General features: G+C 47.0%; 1 protein-coding gene and 1 long non-coding RNA gene across 4 annotated transcripts in view; one reads left to right on the top strand and one right to left on the bottom strand.

Annotated features, from left to right (window-relative positions):
- The window catches only part of IGDCC4 (immunoglobulin superfamily DCC subclass member 4), an 86,627-nt gene extending 84,984 nt beyond the window's left edge, over positions 1–1,643 (bottom strand). For all 3 annotated transcript variants that reach the window (XR_015275701.1, XM_023933801.2, XM_023933802.2), the window contains exon 1: positions 1,459–1,643. Coding sequence is in view for 2 of the 3 variants with exons in the window: in XM_023933801.2 (XP_023789569.1) it covers positions 1,459–1,567 (109 nt within the window). In the remaining variant the exon portion in view is untranslated. The remainder of the gene's footprint in view (positions 1–1,458) is intronic.
- LOC111933976 (uncharacterized) lies at positions 1,614–18,449 on the top strand. Its single transcript, XR_015275732.1, has 4 exons — positions 1,614–2,388; positions 8,402–10,677; positions 15,654–15,767; positions 17,693–18,449. It is a non-coding gene; the product is annotated as an uncharacterized LOC111933976 (long non-coding RNA).
- The last annotated feature ends 3,559 nt before the right edge of the window (positions 18,450–22,008 follow it).

Genomic DNA, 22,008 nt, shown 5'->3' with positions numbered 1-22,008 from the left:
GCAAGAAACACCAAGAACCCACAACTGCAAATTCTCGCAAACCATCTAAAGTTTTCTTGTTAAAGTGGTTTTGGAAAAAGTAACATCCACTCCACCACCCCCATTTTTTCTGTTGGTTTTTTTTTTTTTTTTTTTTTTTCTTTTTAAATGATTGTTCTCCATTACAAGCCTTGGGATCCACTTGGCTGTTTGCTCAAACACACAGGATACCCAGCTCCCACTCAGTCCAGCTACTCACACGGCTGCTGGTGGGGTCACAGCCTGCCATCCATCCAGGAAAACCCATACTCACTGGTGACAACAGGCCATTTACATGGATTGTTATTCACTTCCACAACAGCCACCATAAAGCTGCACCTATGTTGAATCATAACCTACCCTTAACAGGAGCTCACAAGGTTCTGAGAAAAAAGAAAGAAAATAGAAACAACCCTGCAGCCGTCCACGTGCTGTTATTATGCTCTGCTGAACCTGAATGCATCATAAAAGGAATAAAAATGTATAATGACATAAGGATGGCTCCTGCACCACAATACCCTCTTTAGGGGGATTTTAAACAAGAGCAAGTCCCTGGCACACACATTTTTTGGTGCGGATCTGCCAGCCTGTACCTTTCCAAACCCTTCTCAGGGATGAGAACAAAACCTTTTTCAGGCTGTGTGCACACACAGAGAAGGAACCCCACACCCCAAGGTCCAACAGTTCAGCCGACCCTCAATGCAAACTTCGATGGCAAGCACAGAAAGGCACCAAGAAGCCCGACGGCCGTGTACGTGTGCCCTCGCACGGCGCCGTTTGCGTAACCATTGCAAAACACGAGCGCGAGGAGCATGGCTACTCCTGGGTCACTTCCTTGACCAACGGGACATCTGCCTACCCGTGTGTCCCATGCCAGCAGGAGCAGGGCAAAAGAAGCGAGGATCCTTTCACAGCCTTGCTGGACACCTGGGTCTGCTCTCAGCCACCCTGTGCTGGACAAGCGCTTCACTCCCCACCACCCTGGCACAGGCACCGGCCCTCTGGCGGAAACTTGCCACTGTCCAGGCAGAGGCCGTGGAATGCTGCTGCTGCTGCTGGTCTGCTGTCCCCCCCAGCCCATACACTGACGGGAGTTCCTGTGGCAAGTGTCACCCCAATATCACCCCCTGAATGATGACCCGAAAGGAAGCACCATCTAGCCATGGGTCATGAGCACAGCTATCGTCCGAATTGGAGGAAAGAAGGGGATGAGGAGAGGGGGGAATGGCCACGGAGGGACGGGACGGCCACTAAGGGAAGAAAGGACAACTGGGGTAAATGGCCACTAAAGGAGAAGGAGGACTGGTACAGCGGGTGACCGGCCAGGGAGCGCATCCCCGCGGAGCCGCCCACAGCCCATGTGAGGGCAGGTGGCACCCCGACCGCCCGCGGGCTGGGGAGCACCGACCCCTTCCCGCCCTCCTCTCCCTCCTCACCCACCTTGCACGGTCAGGACAGCGAGGGCGGAGAAGCAGAGACAAAGCAGCAGGTCCTCCAGCGCCATGTAAGCCCCGCCGGGCGCCGGGAGCAGGGGCCGCCGCGGCCACATCTACGAGGGGAGCGCGCTCTCCCGCCGCCCCACCGCCATCTTGTGCGAGCGCCCCGGCCCCAGCCCCAGCCCCGCGCTGCCCGCCGGGCCCCGCTGCCGGGGGCGGCCCTGGGCTGCCGCTGCTCCGCCTTTGTCAGCGGCCCGGCCGCCCCTCTGAGGGGCTCCTCCCGCCGCCCGGCAGCGCCCGCACCAACAGGTTGCTGCGAGCCCGCGGCGGGGGGAGCGGTCGCGCTCCCTCGGGGCGGGGGACGGCAGGTGCGGGGCTCCTCCGCCCGCTGGCGACTCCACAAGCCACAAACATTTACAACATTTTATGTAGGTTTTTTTTATTTTTTTTTTCTTCAATCTCTTTAGTATTTTTTTCCGGTTTTGCCACGGGTGAGCGTGGAGGGTACCGAGCCGCCTCCAGTTGCCGCGCTCCCCTCACGGTGCTGCGCGGGGACGCCTCAGCCGGCCCCGGGAGTGGCCTCGCTCCCTGAGGGGGTGAACGGCAGGTGCGGGACTTCTCCGTCCGCCAGCGGCTCCACAAGGCACAGACATTTGTAACATTTTACGTGGCTTTTTAAATTAAAATTCCACCCCCCACTTCTTTAGGGTTTTTTTTGCGGGTTTGTCACGGGTGAGCGCGGGGGGCATCGCGCAGCTCCCGCCGCCGCGCTCCCCTCACGGTGCTGCCGGGGACGCCTCCCCGGCCCCGGTGCCCGTCGGGGCTGCCGGAGCTCACCGCGCCGAGCCCGGCTGGGCAGCGGAGGGAAACGGACACCAGTGACCGCATCGCCATGGCTTTGTTGCGGTTCAGTTTTGAGGCGCAACTCCTTCAGGTGTGTATCATTCATTGGTCGTCAAAGCCTAGGCTGTGCTTCTTAGCTGTCTGCAAAAATAAAGCAAAAAAGAATACATGGTGTGGCATGACTGCACCCCATCGCTGAGGAGAGAGGCAGGACCTGTCCACCAGGTGAGCCAATCAGTGGAAATGAGGCAAGGAGAATGAGAGATGGAATCCAAAGTTGCTGTCTCCCAGTTTGGCTTGGCTGGGTCCCAGACAAAGCCAGCACCACATGTGAGTGTGTAAAGCCACAGGTGCAGGTTCAGTCCTGAGGGCAAGTGACACCAAGTCCTTCTTTCAGCAGTGGTACCAAACACATGGGCAGCCACATCCAGAGTGGGTCTCCTTTGTCCTCCAAAAGGATACGAAGCTGCCCAGCACACAGGCGTATTTTATCACTGCAGTGTGGAATGCAGAGGGGGCTTCAGCTATGCAAAATATGAAAAAAGAAACTTTTTAAATCCAGACCCTCCTATTTATTAGCTTGTATAATGAACTATAAAAACTTAAATGAAACCAGAAAGGCTGTGTAGTGGGAAGCAGGTTTCCCATGAATATGAGTTATGCAACTCTAAGTTCATACTTGGCACTGCCAGTACAGACAAGCCCTGGGAGGCAGCAGCCCCCTACTCTGAGGAGATGTGCAGGGGGGCTTTGCCCAGCATCAGGTGGGCACTCACTGTGCACCTTGCTGGGAAGGACTGCATAATAAGGCCACAGAATTCCACTGGCCCCATTCCTGCATCATCTCACCTCCCTATGGAAAGAAAGTGGGTAGTAATATCCATGTCCCCTTCTGCACCAGTCCAGCATGGAGGTAAAGATTAACAACATCCACAGACTCTTCTTTCTCTCTGAGTCCTTCCTACCTGCTCCTTTATGTGTGAGGTGATTTTAAGGGTGCTGTCAAATTGCTTTAACTAGGCTGTAAAGGAATATCTACTTGTGTCTGCCAGTGGTTTCTTTCAGACACACCCCTGCCTGTTTTTCTTCAAATCACAGACATTTCTCCCTCCCTTTAAGCAAGAAAACACTTTACCTTGCAGTCAGGCAAGTCTGGCATTAATATAAATATGGAAAATTGCTAGTGGCCTACAAAACACTGCACATTCTGGCTAAGAGCACCTGCCTGAGTTAAGGCATTGACCGACCTCCATGTCAGCAGGCCAGAGTTAGACCAGGCTTTGAAAAACTCAGGTATAACCCCTGTTTTAGCTTTCAACCTGAGCTTAGTGTTATGTGATTCCTCTGTAGCACCTCTTTGTCTTCCTGCATATCTGTGGAAATAGGAATGAAGCCAGTATTTCAACAAACCCAAGCTTGCAACATATATTCCTTGAATATCTGTCCCTGGGGAACAGAAAAAACCGGCGATTTGGCAAACAGCCCCCGAGCTGAGAAAGCGGCAGAAACGTCACCCGGAGCACCAGCTCCTTCACACTGACAGCACCTGTGCCCTGCAGGAGCAACGCCAAATCCCAGCGTCTGCTCACAGTGGTGAAATGATTCCCTGTGGCACTTACAGAGGGAGAACCTGGCTAAAGGGCCACTTAGTAGATTTGGGAAGGATCAGAATACTCCCTGGCTGTCAGTCCATAAAGAACAAAGTGACAGCAGCATGCCAACAGAAGGGACATTCCTTCCCAGACAATGGCACTTCTGGCCTAATACTTAGGGCAGCAAATCCCTCATTTATGTGCTGTAGACACTCCAGTGTTCCCGTTCCTGTCGGTGAGGCATTTCTGCCTTTCAATAGCTGCAAACTTCTGATACTTTGAGTGAAGAAAGTGTGACAGGTGGAGCAGCAGTAAGTAGCAGGTGTTTGTAGTGCCGCTTTTTGTTCCCCCTTTGAGAGGCATTATTTCTGTGCTACAAAACTTTTTTGGTGAGTCAGGTGTGTGTACAGTGTATTGTACCCATATCTTGGTTTGAATAAGATCCCAGGAATAGCAGCCCGCTGTGGAAATCCAGCATAAGGTGCTATAAATTTATCTAGCTCAGCAGTAATTTTGAACATCCAAAGACATATTTTTAGGTTGTAAAGTCCCATTTTAAGAGTCAAAAGCCTCATTTTTTAGGGTTTTCCCCATGCAGGCCGCCTGTAGCCAAGGGGGATCCATGCTTCTGAAAGGCTGTAGTAGTGCAAGAGACCTTGGGGCACAGCAACACATTACAGAGGGTTCTGAATCAGAACTCCAGTCTCTGAATCCAAACCCATATGAAGCAGCCCATGTCCTTCCAGCTGGCAGCTGTGGGATTCAGACTACCAGGATCTAATTGTACAAGTTACTAAACAAATGCAGGTAAAGAAAAACACCTGCTCCAAAAAAGACCCAGAACAGGGGAAAGCCATTTCAGATAGAAAGCAGTGAAGAGCAAAAAGATTCACAGCTTAGGTCCTTTTCCTCCCAAACAGGATTAAACTTTGCAGTTTAAAATACAGCCTTGCTCTGTTTTCTGACCATCCCTGACTTCAGACGTGTCTGCAGTGCTGAGGTTGACATTTTATGACGGATTTAAGCAGCTCTAATTACCAGAAGAGTTGGCTGCTCTTTCCTTTGTGACGGCATTAGTGCTTGAATGAGCCTGGAGCTGGACAGAGGAAAGGATGGTGCTGAAAACTTAATTGGCGACAACATTAACAACAAAATCAGGGCCCTGCTCCAGCTCGCTGTGCAATCGCTCAGGAGTTAGTGCCAGCACAAGGAAAGCAATGGGAATAGAAAGAGACATGAGGAAGTTTTCAACAGCAGTACAAAGCTGGATCAGCTCAAACTCATTGTAAGACTTCATCCTTGGTCTTCCCAGGAAAGAAGTCTCTTGGGGACCTTAACCACCAGGACTCACTTTGTTTCCAGACTTCTTCTGGTCTGGCAGCAACTTCGATGCTGGAGGGAACGTTGACTTCCAGACGAGGAAAGCGAGGGTAGCCTCCTGTTCCGTATGCGTAAGCAATGCCAAACAGGAGCAGCTGGTTGCACATAATAACATGCATTGTGTAAGTGAGCAACACAATGAGCAATTTGCTCAACAACCCAGGGACACCAGGACAATTCTGTATCACAGGGAAGAAAGAAAAGAGGAAAAAAACATGTGATGACCAAACCCTAAGGGAGACTCAGCATCCTACACATCCATTTCATTACGCTTGCTCTTATAAATATTTATTACACAGCCTATCTCATCATTCTTCCAGGAATGGGTGTTGTGTTATTGTTATACCCAGGGAGGGCTTTCCTTCTTCCTCTGGTCCTGCTGCAGGCAGTCAGCAGTTGCCAAAGATAGATTGGGAGCAAGAGTGTGACATTAACTATGGAAAACGCTGCTTAAAATGGAGCTCAGGGGCAGATATTGGCAGGTGCATTGTTAGGAGGAAAATGAATGGAAAAGGCAGCACGTAATGAGATTCGGAAGCTTGTATTTAAAATGTGTTCATGGCAAAAGGGATTTCTGCATGCAAGGGCCCTGGTACTACAGTCAGAGCCACGGGTGAGGAAGGACTCACTCCCTGAAAAAACTTGCATGGATCCAAGACAGGAGTTATGATGTAGATGGTGCCAGACTATGGAGCAGGAATGAGAGTAGGGTGGATTCTAAGTACCAACATCATCCCTCTGCCTGCACATGGAAAAATATCATGTTAAAATAAAGTACAAAACCTCCAGCATTTACAAAGCTTTGCACATCAGACTTGGAGTGTGTTTTCATGTCTCTTTGATTTTTACTGCTACCTGGATGTCCTGGTGCCCTGTTTCTTGCTCTTCCTGGGACTTATCGCCCGGGTGAGGCTTTGCTAAATCAAATGTGAATTTATCTTGCACACAGACACATTGACTGATGCTGAAGGGAGCCAAAAAGAAAGGGGAGAGGGACTTTTAACAAGAGCATGGAGTGACAGGACAAGGGAGAATGGTTTCACACTAAAAGAGAGTAGATTTAGATTAGATATTTGGAAAAAAATCTCTGTGAGGGTGGTGAGGCCCTGACATAGAGAAGCTGTGGCTGCCCCATCACTGGAAGTGCCCAAGACCAGGGCGGTGGATGGAGATTTGAGCAGCCTGGTCTAGTGGAAGGTGTTCCTGCCCATTGCAGGGGTTGGAATCAGATGATGTTTAAGGTAGTTTCCAGCCCAAACCATTCTGGGATTCTGTGATCATTTCAGACAAGTGACCTGGGTTGGGTTGCTGACAGTCCGATTCAGGAAACAAACATACCATGACAATCCAGGCTGAGATTTTAGATGAAATGAATCTGTTTTGTTTCAGTTATTCTCCTTTGCTGTCACAGACTTTTTTGTATGTATTTGTTAACCAGCTCATTCACTGTCAGCTACAACCAAATAAAAACCTACCAGAACTGTCCCAATGTACTGTAAAGCAGCTGTGTGGAACATCACTGTCTTGTAAACATCCAGGACTAGGAAAAATAAAATTGGCTCATAAATAAGACCTGTGGACTTCTCCCTAGAGCAGTTACCAAGGACCAATAAAAGTTTTGATCCTAAATAGTCTAAATTTTATGCATTGCTATGGTACCCACTAACTGAGGCTGGGTTTAGGCATAAAGAACACGTGTAACATCAAGGAATACTCTCAGTTAGGGCTGCTGTCAGAAACACCCGGCAGGCTCATTTGTAGTGGGAAATGTGCACATGTGCCAAAAACAAGGATCTGCTCTGAAGTTTTATTGGATCTACAGAGCTGACTATAAAATGCCATGCAGGGAAGCAGGGAGGCTGCCTGGTGCACATCCTCATGCCACCCTCTTGTGGCTAATCCCAGAAAATATAGTGCTGTACACCCAAGGACACAGAGTAAGTGCCACAGCTGCATTTTCAGGGTGCCTTGACCCCCCCCCGATGAGCTCATTACAGGGGCAAGCAGGAAAGTCCAGCCTGGTGACACTTGAAACCAGCTTAGAAGTGAAAAGCAAGGTTGAAATAAAACAATTTATGCACTTGAAAGCCCTTGAGATCTGGATCTGATCTGAGGATGGGATTTCAGCCAGTCCAACATGCTGAAGACCTGCAGATGTTCATGGATGTTTGGACAGATGTTTGATTTCCACAACCCTGGCTATTCTCTGCTCAGAAATTGGGACTGTATACCTGTCCAGTGAGATGCTTCTAGCTATAAAATTCTGACCTTGCTAATATTTCACACAGAGAACTTGATGCTTTTATGCATTTCTAAACCCTATTTCCTTTTACCTTCCAGAGATTTCCCCAGATGAGCGCCAGAAAGGAGACTTGGCAGCTCTCACAGCCCCTGTCTGCATCAAGAGTTTACTCAGAAATGGCCAATCTGCCCCAAAAGCAGGTGGTGGCTTTCACAAGGTCCTTGGTGCCCTTGTTGTATAATGCAGGCTATTCCCATCCATCAGACAGTTCTGCAAACCTAAATAGATGATGTATTTATTTATGGATTACTGACCACAAGAAAGAGAAGCTTTGCACTATTGTCAACCTCACAGCCTTTGGTCTCCTATAAATAATGCATCATTGTTCGGTGTTGGTTTATGGTTTAAGTTCCAATGAGCGGCGCGGACCAGCAGACTCAGCAAAGATGAAGGCAGCACAGGGTATTAGGAAGAGAAATGGGACCATCTGACCAAGAGTGTTAGAAAAACAAAGCAAAAATATAATATTCTCTGAGTTATTTTAACGTCAACTTCAGCAGACCTGCTTTTACCACTAACTGAGAATGGCACAAATCTGTGCTTATCCCCTGCTTTTCGCTCTGCTTTCTCCCAATTGTGAGCTAATTCGATTTCAGATAAACACTAATTAACACAAGAGGTCACTGCCGTGGCCAACAGGCACCGTTGCAACATGGCATTCAAACACACCAAGAGATCAAAAGAACCTCCGCTGCTTCCTTTGAACTACCCAATTAAAACTTACACAAATAAAGCTATTGTTTTACATCTGCTTCATCCAGACAGGAGAGAGGGCAGAGAGCTAAGAGATCATTGCCTTTAATTGGGCTGTTTTCCCTCTCTTCTTACAGGTTTCCTCCATGTGGGCTTTTTCTTCAGACCAGTAGAAGAAAATGATGGCCAGACCCTTTGCGATGCAGCGATTACACGGCAAGGCTACAGCAGACTAAAAGCAAAGCCGTGGGGAATCCAATTTCCCTCTTGTGAGCAAAAGGGCATCAGTGCCTTTCTTAGAAGGTTTGATTGATAGCCCTTAAGAAGGACTCATAAAATGTGCCTCTCTCTGGCTATTTAGGCAATTCTCTTTTGAAGATGAAGGAGAATATTAGATTAATCCAACTGCTGTAACGGCATTATCTTCTGCTTTTAAAGAAAACATATTTTATGGCGTCCACACTCTAACGGAAACAACCTGCGGCTGCATGAGCCCTGGGCTGGTGCTTTGCTGCTAAACATAGAGGCATGGGAGCCTTGGGTTTTCATCCAGATTCTGGGGAGCTGCTGTACATACCAAACTTGCACCTCCATCCCACATGGACAGCTTGTGGACAACAGAGGAACCAAGGCTAGGGTGGACCACAGGGTCTGAATTCCATTCCTGTCCACAGGGGAACTATGGGAGTACCCTGCAAAATGTGTCCCACAGGAGGGTGCCTCCCATCCTCTCTACAGGCAATAAAATCATCATCTACTACCCAGAAACATCCCCGAGGAGGAATAGTCAGGATGGGAAGGGAGTGCAGAGCAGGTAAGTCTCAGGTGGGACACAGCAGCTCATCTCCATCTCTGCCTGCTCTGTTCCCATCTGGGTCTGCTCCTGGCCTGGGGAACGCAGCAGCTCGTGTCTGGAAAGGTCCCTTGAGCAAGGAAGAACCAATTAATGGATTATTCCCTCCTGGAAAGAAATGTTATCTCTTCTCAGTAGTACTGAAGGGAGAAAAAAAAAATCAGGATTGTGACCACAACAGACATCAACCTGTGGCTTATGCTCACCAATGCCTTAAACTCACCTTCTGAGAATTCATTTATTGCTGCCAAAGGATGAAAAAAGATCAGGACTCCCCAGAACCAGAGCAGTTGCCATGAATTTGTGAAGGTCAGCCCCTTGCCTGGCCCAGAAACAGCAATGAACTCTTCCCAGCTTCCAGGTCTCAGGGCAAAACCAGAGTGTCTGGTTTTTGGGTTGCATCTTCTGTAGTTTCATTCTTGTCCCCTGGTTCACCAGCTGAACAAAACTGACCCTGCAGTGAAGAAGCTGCTTTACATTTAAAATACTCCTTTCTCCTTGTGATGTACTCCTGGACACTGCAAAAACTGCCTTGCTTGTCCCAGGATTTAATCAGATTAATTAAACTGCACTTGTATTAATTTAAATTACAAGTATCTGAGGACTCAGCCAAATCAAGTGATTTATGGGCCATATCAATCTAATTAATACCACCAACTCCTAAAATAAAAACCTAATAAATGAGTTTATTATACTTCTGTAAGATCAACTTATTAGCTTTGGGTCTCTAGTGACACAGCTGATTTGATGGAAGTTTTATATCCTCGTTGAAAAAGGTCTTATTTTTTTTTTTTTCCTTCCCACTTGCTGTATTTTTAAAAAGTATATTCTACAGGGCAGGAGGAAAGAGAAACAACACAAATACAGTTATCAAAACACTAGCCAAGTCAAGAGGTCCCCAAAGTCCCGCTGTACACAAATTGTGGGGGTTTTAAACCTGTGAGTGCCCACAGGAGAACAGTTTATCTGACTTTTTGCAGGCAGAACCTGCCCTGGTCTGTACCTTCCAGCTAAGCAGCCTGGAACTGCAGGTAGCCAGGGAATGAGGATGCAAAAGGAATAAGAAGAGAACTAAAAGCTTCTCTGAAGCAAATCTGAGCAGGAAGGAGCTGGGATGGTTTAGAAGGCGCTGCTCATCAAGGTGACTTTGCTGGGCTGACGTTGCACTGTCTGAAGCAGTGACTAAAATGCCACTTGCACGGAGACAACTTAGGGATGCCAAAGCTTCCCTTCGTCACCACAGTGAGGGACTTCAAAATTCATCATGGGACTTAATTCCAGGGAATGCAGGAGGCATCTCCAAGCCACAGCCCAGTGGAAGGAAGAGTGGAGTAAATGAGGAGCAGGGCCTTGCTCGGCCGTGCCCTTGCCCACCACTCCCTTGGCAGCTGGGCTCTGTGTTGATTGGCCTTTCAGCCATGCTTTCCCTTCAGTTCTGGAGTTCACGCTCGATTTCCCGAGCTGTAAGATTGTTTCCCTTGCTTTGCAAATCCCCTTGGAGCAAACAGCCACTCGATGGAAACAGGAGCAGACTCCCTCTCGTTACCCTTTGCTTACAAAGTAAGTTCTTCAAATGCATTTGTCATATTGTGTTCAGGATAACAACATGCTCCAGCAAAGAGAAGGGACTGGGAGGCTTTTCTGAGGGAGAAAATGGGGCAATTTATGGAATAATTATATAAAGACAGCACCATCCTGTGTGTCTGTCGCTGTGATTTATTATAGTTACACAGAAAATTGGCTGCTTGGACCATAAAAGATGGCTGCAGGCAAACGTGGACCCCTTTGCTTTCCTCTTTGCCTCTCCACACACACAAACCCAATGAATTAACTCAGCAAATTTGCAGTAATGACCCATCATTTCTATTTTAAAAGAGGTGCCAGAGCAGAGGTGCTGTGTGGAGCAGTTCCTCAGACACAGCCACATTTGCTGTCCCTGCTGCTAAGCCGTGGGCTGGCTGTCGACATGGGAAAGCTCTGCAGCCCCCTGGCTCCTTTGCTCATGTACAGCAGGGTCTGGGGGCACTTTGTTCCATTCCATCCAGGTTATCTGGATCACACTGAAGGATTTTTGCAGTACCTCTTGCCTCCTCTCTGGCTGTTCCACCTTTGATGTGCTCCTGATGTTTTCCACCCTCTTTCCATTCGCTGCCCATAATTATCACTTTGCATTTGTCTACATCCAGCTGCATTTTCCATTTACCGCTTCACTTGGCTAAAATATCCCAATCCCTTTTGTATCAGACCAGGTGGCTTCTACTGCTTTCCACACACCACTCTCCTTTGAGTGACTTCTATTTATGCTAAAATAACTTTAGCAACCAAAGGTACCATTAGCTACGAGGGCAGGGACTCTGCTAAGCAGAGGACCAGACAGGAGGAAATTTAACTTCCAGCAGCAAGGGTGAGAGGATTCGAACATTTTCATTCCTCCTCAACACTTAAGACTGCAGGTCACCCAGGGCTGGGAATTTATTCTTCCAGAGATGTTTTACCATGGGAAAATCTTCCAGCTGCTGTTGGGCAGCTTTGTCAACTCTACCAACACTTACCAGTATCTTTTTTCCATGGCACCATGTTCATACCCAAACAGCATCTCTGGTCCAACAGCTACAAGCTCACATATTTCTTCATTCCAATTCTTAGCAAGAGCTTGTGAAAGTTCATCCCTTCAGTCCATGGGCAATCTGCATTATATCCCACCCCTACAGCCCCTTGTGCAACTAAAGAACAGTCTCTGTTCAAAGGATGGGGCACAGGGAGGCACTGCAGTGTGGAAAGAAGGGGGTTGATCTTTAACTCTGCCACAGCCCACCAAGAGCCAGGAGAGTCTGAAGGTCCCCATGTCCTTCAGCTTCTGATGCCAACACCACCATAGGCTGAAGTTCCCTGGGTTTGTGTGGGCTGTGCATAGTAGCAGTATCTGGAAAGGCAGGCTAAAAGTGATCTAGAAGGAAAACAGTAACAGTGTATGGAAAAAACAAGCCACAGGATGATTTACAGATGATCCAGTTCCCTGCAAAGCCCCGTGGGGAAGGTTATACCTTATGCTTCCCAAAACACAACTCCTCTCCAATAATTCCTGCTCATCAGTTGTTAAACTGCTGCTGATCTTGCTGAAAGCAATATTAGTTGTTGCTTCAGGCTGTGGGTTGACAGTCATCAGCTTCTGCTCATCAAAAGAGTAAAGAAACATCTATTTTAGCTAAAGCAGAACTCATTTTTATCCCTCCCCCAGGGGAAAGTTGCTCACCTCCATTCCATGCAGAACAGCAGGCAGACCTCAGAGAGCATAACTTGCAATGATACAGCAAAATTAATTGTTTAATTATAAAATGCTTGGAAGAGGAAATAATTTGAGGTACAAATAGATTTTATTAAAAGTAATTATATGCAGGAAGAGCAGGGACAGGTTTTATCCCAGCTGTAGCTCCAGACATCATTTCAGGGTCATCATAACAGGGCTCTGGTAAAGCCATGTCTGGATATAGGGCCAGTTATCACAGAGAAATTTCTGAGTAAAAGCCTGAACTAATCCAGAAATGGTGTTAAAAGGCATAAAATGGCTGAATTGCATGGAGATGTTTAAATTTGTCCTTTGCTAATGGGGAAACTCTGCGCAATACAACTAATCTCCAGCAGAAGAGTCAGGTCTGGCCAATAAAGTATGAGAAACAAAAATAGTTGTGTATATAGAGAAAAAGTAACTTTTAGTTCAGTACAGTTTCAAGCTGCATTGGAAAGGTTGGGTTTCCTTCTTGGACAACCTGTATATTAAAAAAAAATACAACCACTTTAATTTAATATAAGGTCATAGTCTGGCTGCAAAGGAAAGTACACCCTGGAGTGAAATACTATGATGAAATTTGGATAATTGAAAACAGTAATCCTGCAAATCCTGTCTGAAAACAAAAGCAGCCCAAGGGACTGATGCTCCCACAGTGACACAGCACAGGTTTTGGGAGGAAATGACCCCTCTGGGATGCTTTACCCCCTGGAATTCAGGTTCTGCATGTCCTGTGTTTGCATGTGTACGTGGACATGAAGTTGCTCCAGCCAGAGCAGAGGAGACAACTCAAGATGGAGAGGACATGGGTTGGGATCCTTCCAGGGCTGGAGAACATGCCCTGCTGGGCTGGAAAGGCTCTGGGAATGTGTTTACTGCCCAAGGCCAGCAGCAGGGCTGGGGCTGCCTTTCCTGGTCCCGACTGATGCAATACCCAGCCGGAGCCGTGGACAGCTGCGGCACAGGAATGGGAATTCCTCCCGACCCAGAGAGTGCACAGCAGGGAAGAGCATAATCTCCGTGATTTACAGGCTGCAGCTCTAGTTTAAAATACATTAAACTCCAACTATTTAATTACTGGGCACTACCAAATCACAGAGACAGAGGAGTCAGTCACGTCTGCTAATGCCAACATTTATCATCCTATTTATCTACTCCAGCTTCTGAGACCCATATCGAATCACTTTCCTGTATTAGCTAATAACAGATGAGTTTATTCCTTGTACCTCTGGGCGGCCCTCGATGGATATTATCGCACTGCTGGCAGCACACATCCACCTAGGGAGAGATAAACTGGTTTAGAGCATATAAAGAATCGTTATCACCAGCCAAAACTCAAATCCAAATCAAAGCCTTTTTCCCTGCTGCCTCCTGCCCCCAGATACTAATTCTCACCAGAGAGTAAATGCAAACAGTGCTCAGCCTCTCTGGCTGAAAGGCTGAAAACCTCCTGATACTTCTGAGAAATCATTAAATACCTAGATTTTATGGTCAGGGACTCAAAAAAATGAATTGGCTGACTGAGAACGGGGGAGCTCCAGCAACATGCCCCTGTCCTGCTCACCTGCACAGGGAGAGCAAAAATGAACTGGTACAGGCATGGAAACAGAATGCCCATGTGAGAAAATCAGTAGGTGAACCAAATTTGTCCAAGGAAACACACTGGGTACTCAAAGAACAGCAAGAGGAGAGTAAGAAACTGGCAGGCACTCAGCAAAGCTTCTCCTTGTGTTCAGCCTGTTCCCAGTAAAGTCCTGATCAACCCAGCACAATCTTCTTCTGTCTAATTTTCCCACTGGAAATGCTATGTTTTTTTTATTTAGCTTGCTTATGCTGCTTTTCATAAGGAAAACAAGTTAAACTTGTTAAATAGCTCTATTTGGAAACTTTCAGGAGTCTTATTTTCAGACTAAATACTCAGCATCCACTCAGTTTTGCACAGTTGTCTGTCCTAAAGCTGAGCATGAACAGGAAAAAAAAAAGAGGCTTCTTCCTCCTCCCAGGGAGTCCAAAAAAACATAACAAAACAGATCTCTTTTTATTCCATGGCAGGTTTTGTTGCTGGTGATTTTACTTGCATGACTATGATGGTTATCTCATTATTGCTTATTTATTACAGCCTGTCATAAATATATATGTCTATAATCTGGTGGTTTATTACTAACCCCATCACCCTCTAGCTAATTCTATTAGCCAAACAGGTAATCCTGCCTTTTGATGCTTAAAAAAACCGGAACAGGCTGAGCTCTGACTGAGCGGTTGTTATGGAAAAGGCAGCTGCATAAGGAACAGAGAACTGCAGGGAAATCAGGGAAATTATCTGTGGATCTTCACAAAGTCCCCTGGAAGAGTTCAGACATGGAGCTGTCTTAATTGATAGCATGGCCACTTAGGGGACCAGTATCCATAGAAACTCCAGGGCCTTGACAAGATGACAAACAACGCCGTGAGAGCCTAATAATAGCAGGAATAATGAGGTGTGGCCAAAAAAACCCAACAACAACAAGCCAAGCATCTCATGGTATCGAATGGGTGGGCCCGGTTAATGAACGCCTGGCAGATCTCCGTGACGGCGGGAGGGAGGCGAAGCACAACTGGAGGAGGGAAAAAAAAGAGTCGCCAAAGCCGGATGGGATTCCAGTCCCAGGGAAAAGCCCCGCAGCCACTGGGGAGCATCTCACAGAAATCTGGTCGTGTTTTGGAAAAGTCACCCCATTGCCTGGCCTTGAGGATGGCATGATGGGACCCGGGGAGCCCTTGGGAACCACGGCGGGTGGTCTCAGCCCCTTTTCAGAGTCTCTCGCCGAGCTTTAATCACCTCTTGACCCAAGCTCGGCTCTTCCTGTGCCACTCGCGGCACAACTTTCCCAGGCGTGCGGTGCCGCAGCCCGGCCCTCGCCCGCCGCTCGGGGCTGCGCGCACGCCGCTCCCGGGGCGCATTGTACCGCCGCTCCTCATTGTTCCGGGAGCCTGACCTTTTTCTTAATTAGCTTAAAACCGCACAATAAAAAAAAAAAAACTAAAAGAAAAAAAAAAAAAACTAAAAAGGAAAAAAAAAAAAAAAAAAAGGAAGGGGAAAAAATGGAAGGAAAAAACCCCCTCGGTAAAAGCCAGTCGCAAATCAAAAGAGGCAACAGTGAGAGCAAGCAATGTGTCACCACAAGTGTCCGAGTCAATGGAAACCTTGTTAGGTGGGGAACAAGGGTCTGCGCTAACAAGCTCTTATCTGTGTTTTTGTTTTCTATTGAAGGTGCATGTCATTAGGAGGAGTGTTAACAAGAGCTCTCAATAGCTTCATATGGCCAATGGCCTCTGAATATTCATGAAGGTGTGAACAGAATGTGGGAAAGCAGTGGAAGAAAAGGCAAGAAAAGCGGCAAGAGGGCTGATTGTGCCGGGAAGAAAGGAGCCAGGGCTCTGTGGGAAAAAGCGATCCTGAATCCCTCAAACAAGAGCGTATTCCCTAGGCAAAACCTGTCCTTCAAGCTGTGGGATGGTATTGATGGAGCTAAGGAGGTGGGATTTTTCTGAGCAGGGCTGGCAGGGAACCAGCTTCTGGCATTTGAGGTGACAGTGCCCAGGTTTTTTTTTAAACTAAAATCACAGCAGCCTGTAAACTAAAATCACTGGCACCTCTTTTTGGGGATGTGCAACCCTCTCTCCAGGCTTATCGGATCACAGGAGGGATCCAGAAGGTGTTTTTCACTGGATGCCCAATATTGAAATGGGGATGAACTCACAGCAGATGGAGAAAACAGGAAGCAAAGGAGCAAGTCTGGATTTTGCTCGAGCACTGCAGTGCTCATCATGCTAAGGGGAACAACTCACCTACACCCAGACAAAATCATGGAATCACAGAATCAGAGACTGTTTCATTTGGAAGGAGCTAGAGACATAATCTCATTCCCCTCCCTACCATGGGTAGGGACACCTTCCACTGCCCCAGGTTGCTCCAAGGCCATCCAACCTGGCCTTGGACACTTCCATGGATGGGGCAGCCACAGCTTCTCTGAGCATCTCCATGGCCACCTCTGGACTCGCTCCACATCCTCCTGATGCTGGGAGACCCAGTCAGACACTGCACACCTGCTGTCCAGCACCTGCCTCCCCTCCTGCACCTCCCTGCATCCCCAGCTCTAGAGAAATCCCTCATCTGCCTGTGGCAGAGCCCAGCAGGGTTTCCCAGGGGGCAGGCAGGATAAGGGAAGATGCTTTTCCTATACACCACCTCTGCAGGCTGTGCAGCCCCTGCTTCTGCTCTGTCATGGGGCCAGGGATTTCAGCTGAGCTGGTTTAACACAGAGCTCTTCCTCAGCTCATTTTGGAGCAAAATTATACTGCAGAGTTGCCTCTTCTTGAAAGGCTCCAATCTCGCGTGTCAGTGCCAGATAAATAGTTTTCATTCAACAAATCAATGAATAGAAACAAAGTACAGCAAAATAATGTCAAGTCATTTCACTGATAACGACAGCTGCTGGGCTGCAAGGAGACAGGGAGAGCAGGAGGGGGTGTGGGGGAATAGATTAAAAAATGTAAAAAGCAATGAATCACAGCTGGGGGGAAAATCATAAAACCACAAGCCACCGCAGCTCCCACACAAATGTACACGGTATTTACTCATCTATTTCTAACAAAATTGCAAGTAGAATAGAAAGGAAAAGAGGGAGGGCAATGGTGAAAGCAAATTGTTCAAACTATCTTTGTTGGAAAAGCAAAAGGGCTTTTATTCCAGCAGGAAGCAAACAGCATGGCTCCAAGAGCTGAGGGAGGGGATGAGGTCCCAGCCCTGCACCAGCACTCCTTCCTCCCACAGGTCCTTACCTTGCTGCTTTTGGGTCATCATTTCCTTGCTGCTTTCTTTCACCTTGGAGCAATCTGTTGCTGTTTGCTTTTACGAGAGGAAATCCTGATTTTGGGAATTCCCTGGGAAACATGCAGCCCTGCAGGGCCAGCCCTGTGGTGCTGCATGCCTGTGCCGAGGAGCTTGACTGAACCAGCACTGGTTCTCCATAGGTCTGTTTGGCAGGAGCAGTCTGGAAAATGATTATCCTGAGAAAAGACTTTATGCTGGGGAGGAAAACACAGCCCTTTAATCCCAGCTGCCGTTTGCCATTTTGTTATTAATCCCATAAAATGACAGGAGGGTTAATTGTGCTCAGGCCTTAAGTTCTTCCAGAAAAGATTTTCCTGTTATCCTGTCCCAGACCAGCACTGTGACCCCAAACACTAAAAGTATACCATGACTTTAGCCTGAAATGACTTGCCTAAATCTTCACTCCTTTCCCTCAGGTCTCAGAAGCCTCCAAGGATGTACACTAAGGACTGCAGACTGGGAACCTTGTATAGGAACAGGGCAGAGCACAGGCCAGTGCTTCCCCCACTCCTGAACAGGGTGTGCTTCTCTGTGGGTGAAAAATGAGGAATGAATAAAAATATGAATTGTATGTGCCTTGAGCCACCCCCCCAGACCTTCTGGGACAGCACTAGATGGAACTGGGGTGCCTGCAAAGCTCATGCTGCTCAGAGAGACAAACAGGAGGCTGAGCACAAGGTGACTGTATGAGGGGACATCTCTTGCACTGCCCATTCCACTCACACAGGTTCCTCTGCCGGGGCACCAGGGCCACCTCCTCCCCTGTGGCACTTGTCCCACCTCTGTGAGGCTGCGTCCTGCAGTCCCTGGTGCGACAGCTCCGGCTGGTGGCTGCAGAGGGCTGCAAACAGCATTCACATGGAAACACTCGGGAGAGGGAACATGGCTGTGCCAAGGAAATGCCTGATCTTCCTGATGGGATCCATCTCCCAAACCACAAGGGACAGGAAACACGGCAGATGCTTTTGTGGAACAACCGGCGTGCATCAAACACACATCACTGCTGCTTTCCACAGCGCAACGAGGGCACAGATTTAATTACACACAAGCTCTCCTAAATCAAGGAGACAGACAGTTGAAAATAGGGTGGAAAAAAACCCAACATTTAATTCAATTTATTTAGCAGCATCTTTATTGCAACAAAGGTTTTGTAATAAAACGCAGCAAAACTAATGTCTCCACTTTACATGATTAAAAGCCATGGAGCTCGGGAGGGGGGAGGGAGGGAGCCCAATAAACCCACTGGAGTGAGACATGCAATTTTGTTAACGCAAACAGCAGGCACTTCATGTTCTCAAATTAAACACCTGAACTTCTACTGCGCAGAACAGCCAGGGAAAAACCGCAGGAAGAGCTCTCTGCCCCTTCCAAAGGGGCACATAGAAAGTCTCTGTAGGGTTCTGGCACTCAAGGAAACAGGCAGCCCAAGGCAGGGGCCTCACCTGGCTCATGTTTTGCTCACTCAGATTCTGTTATTGCCTGGGCAGGGGTTGGGTGTCACGGCAGCAGCAGGACAGCCGGACACACGGACACACAGCAGGAGCACAACCCACTTCTCCTGGCAGGGAATATGGGTTGGAACTCAGAGTATGAGAATTCTCTGTAATTTCCTACCCAGGTTCCAGGTTCAGGCACAGGTGCTCCAGGGTTAAAGCATTACTACACTATCCCACTCAGAAAGTTTTTCCATAGCCTATTTCCAAATGCCACCAGTAAATAGGGAATGCATTTTCCGTTCTAATATAATGAACTTAGTTATTTTCAAAGATTTGCTTGGTGCTTTGAGCTCATTTTCCCATTGAGTTTGTAAAAATTAAGCCTAAGTGGATATTAATTTTTCTGTGTTCTGAATAAAAAGAGATCATTGAGAACAAAGGGAGGTGGGGGTGAAACCAAACAGCTTTGCACATCCCACACTCACGAGGCATCACTGGAAACCACACTAAAATGGGGTGAAAGAACATGCTTTCACCAGAAACAAACACAACCAAACCCAACCACCTCAAAAGACAGGAAACTGCCTGCACCAACACGCAACAACTTCGGTATCTCAGCACTCAGATCCCCATATTTCATATATGTTCTTAAACATATGAAAACATTCATCTCAAAGACACCTGTGCAACTAAATATCCACCATGCAAGGAAAGCTCAGTCCTGCTCCTGCTCAGAGCTCCTGCTGGGCAGACACACCTGCAAGGCACAGGGGCCTCAGCAGGGACGTACCAACCTCTGCTTTGGGAGCCACAGCAAAGGCTCCTCCTCACATCTTTTTTGCTCCATGTGCTCCCCCAGGGTCTCATAGTTCTGCTTAAAACTCACATTAACTAAGAGATTTTTTTAACATGCAGGAAGTGAAGAAATACAATCCCAAGTATCAAACAGGCTGGAAACCCTCTCGAGCGATATTCCCATCTCCAGGACTGTAAGGTACAGCCTTGTCCTCATCCTTGGCCAGACCAACACTTCACCATACAAGGTACAGAAATACCACTCCCCCCAGAAATAAGGATGCAAAGTCCCTCAGCACTAACACCTTCCTACCTCTGCAGTCTCGATCACAACGGGGCCTTTCTTCACTGGGAATTTAGCTGGAATCAGACTTCATCTAAGGCATCTCTTTTGCAAGAACTACAAAACTCTGGTGATAAATCCTTCCACCACTTCCACAGGATAAGAAAGCACGGGGTCTTAAAGTGCTTAACTACAGTAAAAAGAAAAGAAAATGATAGGAAAAGAAAGAATCCATAATTTATGTTGTAAAACAGAGCAGTTACAGTATATTGTACTTTAATAGCTTTTTGATATATATATTTAAAACAGTGGAAGGATGCATTATTAAATATTCTATGTCAGCACTTACAATTACATCCTGCCTCAAATCCAAACCCAGCCTGGTTTACTTACGTAATGTTTAGTTCTTCAGTCCCCCAAAAAAGCACTGTTTGATGAAGGCCATTTTTGTTCTGTTTTTTAAACAAAAGGATCAATTTCATCTTAAAAATCATATACATTTACATTCAAGGGTAATCACCTCTAGAAAAAGAACAAAAACACCCCAAAAACGCATTTAATTTAATATTGAACAAAATATAAACAACCTTGGAAAAGGTGAATACTATCCATGGGTAATTTTATACATATATGTATATATGAACAGATATAGATATATGTATATATAATACAGCATAAACACGTTGGGAACACAATGGAATTCCAGAGGAACAGCTTATTTTTGTCTCTACCCACTGTTGTGTTGCACACGTGCTCCTCTCTCGGTGCTGACTTTAACATTCTCCCCAGGGATGCTGCCTTTGCTTCAGACTCAATTCACCACTAAGAGAAGACATTCCTGGAGCTGGGCTCCTCCTCTGCCCAAAATCAACCCGTTATTGACCTGCTAATGGTGTTTTAACTGACCCACTTGTAATCGCTGCCATCTGAAAACCAGCGAACAGCCCGAACCAAGGCTCCCCACTGCGGAGGAAACTCCCTGCACGCCTGTTGGCTTTGGCTCCTTTGTTTATCTCAAAAACCAGATCCTGTTCTCACACACGGCTTTTACAACCGTGTAACCGCCCCAGCTCCCCTCGCTTTGGTGCACATGCCCAGCAATTTAACTGAAAAACGATGCAGTTTGATCTGATACAGCCAGACTCTTAAATCCCAGAGTTCTGGGATCAAGCTGAACAGTACAAAATCAAGGAAAGTACAAGGTTACAACATGTGGAGTTCTAAGAGCGTGAACACTGAGAGTGATTCCAGAATTTCAGCAGATGAAAAGAAAAGCATGCTCTGCTTGTCTCTAGCACCAAAACAGAAAGAAAACTAAGTTCTTCGGTTTCTAAGAAAACCATTAAAACTTATCAGAGTCTCAGAGGCAAGTCCCAAAGGGAGAATTTTCTGGATTAGAGAGTAACTTTCTATGGATTTCTATCCTGAATTACCTGTTGCCAGTTAAAAGTGCTTTCACACACTTATGTTTTCAGCCAAGCCTGCTGCTTAGTTAAAACCTCAGTACCAAAACACAACTGGGACTGCAATTCCTTGAGGGTTACCCGAAGCTGTACAGAAAAGGGTTCCCAAAGACAGCATCACATCATCATGCACAGTAGTGCTAGAAAGGACCCAGGAACAGGGGACTGGACAGGGCATGAGCCTGGGAAATAGCCCCTCATACAAGAGGAAATTCAACAGAACAGTTCATATTGCCTCACATGTAAGGTCTCCCCACACATCCTCTGCAGACCTTGGAATTAGAATATTGAATGTCTAAATTGTAACAAGATGCATATGCCTATACCATGCTGATGTGAGGGTGAGGAAGGAGTATTGCAAACCCAGCTCCAGAGTGAACATCAGGGAAACATCTCAACGGGATGCACTCTGAAGCTTGTTTGAAAGTTTACAGTTTCTGCTTTTTAACTTAAAGTTAGTTTGCACCTCAGAATAAAAGATTGTTATGCCCATATCACAGTAAAGTATCAATTCACTTCTCCACTGAAATCAAGTACAATCAGGATAGGTTCTCAAGCTGCTGGAAGAAAAGAGAATTATTTATCCTAAGGGAGAAGGAATCAAAGAACCTGGCATCAACTGATCTGAATCCAAACTTGAAATATATTAAGAGGCAGCTTAAAAGTCTTTCTTCTTAAAAAACAATTAACATCTAGACAGGGGATGTGTCCAACTTGTGACCACCTTCTAAGGAGTGAGACACATCCCTTTCACA

This window comes from Cyanistes caeruleus, chromosome 13, assembly GCF_971803275.1.
Source record: "Cyanistes caeruleus chromosome 13, bCyaCae1.hap1.1, whole genome shotgun sequence".
Taxonomy (NCBI): Eukaryota; Metazoa; Chordata; class Aves; order Passeriformes; family Paridae; genus Cyanistes; species Cyanistes caeruleus.
This window is presented reverse-complemented; position numbering and strand designations above follow the sequence as displayed.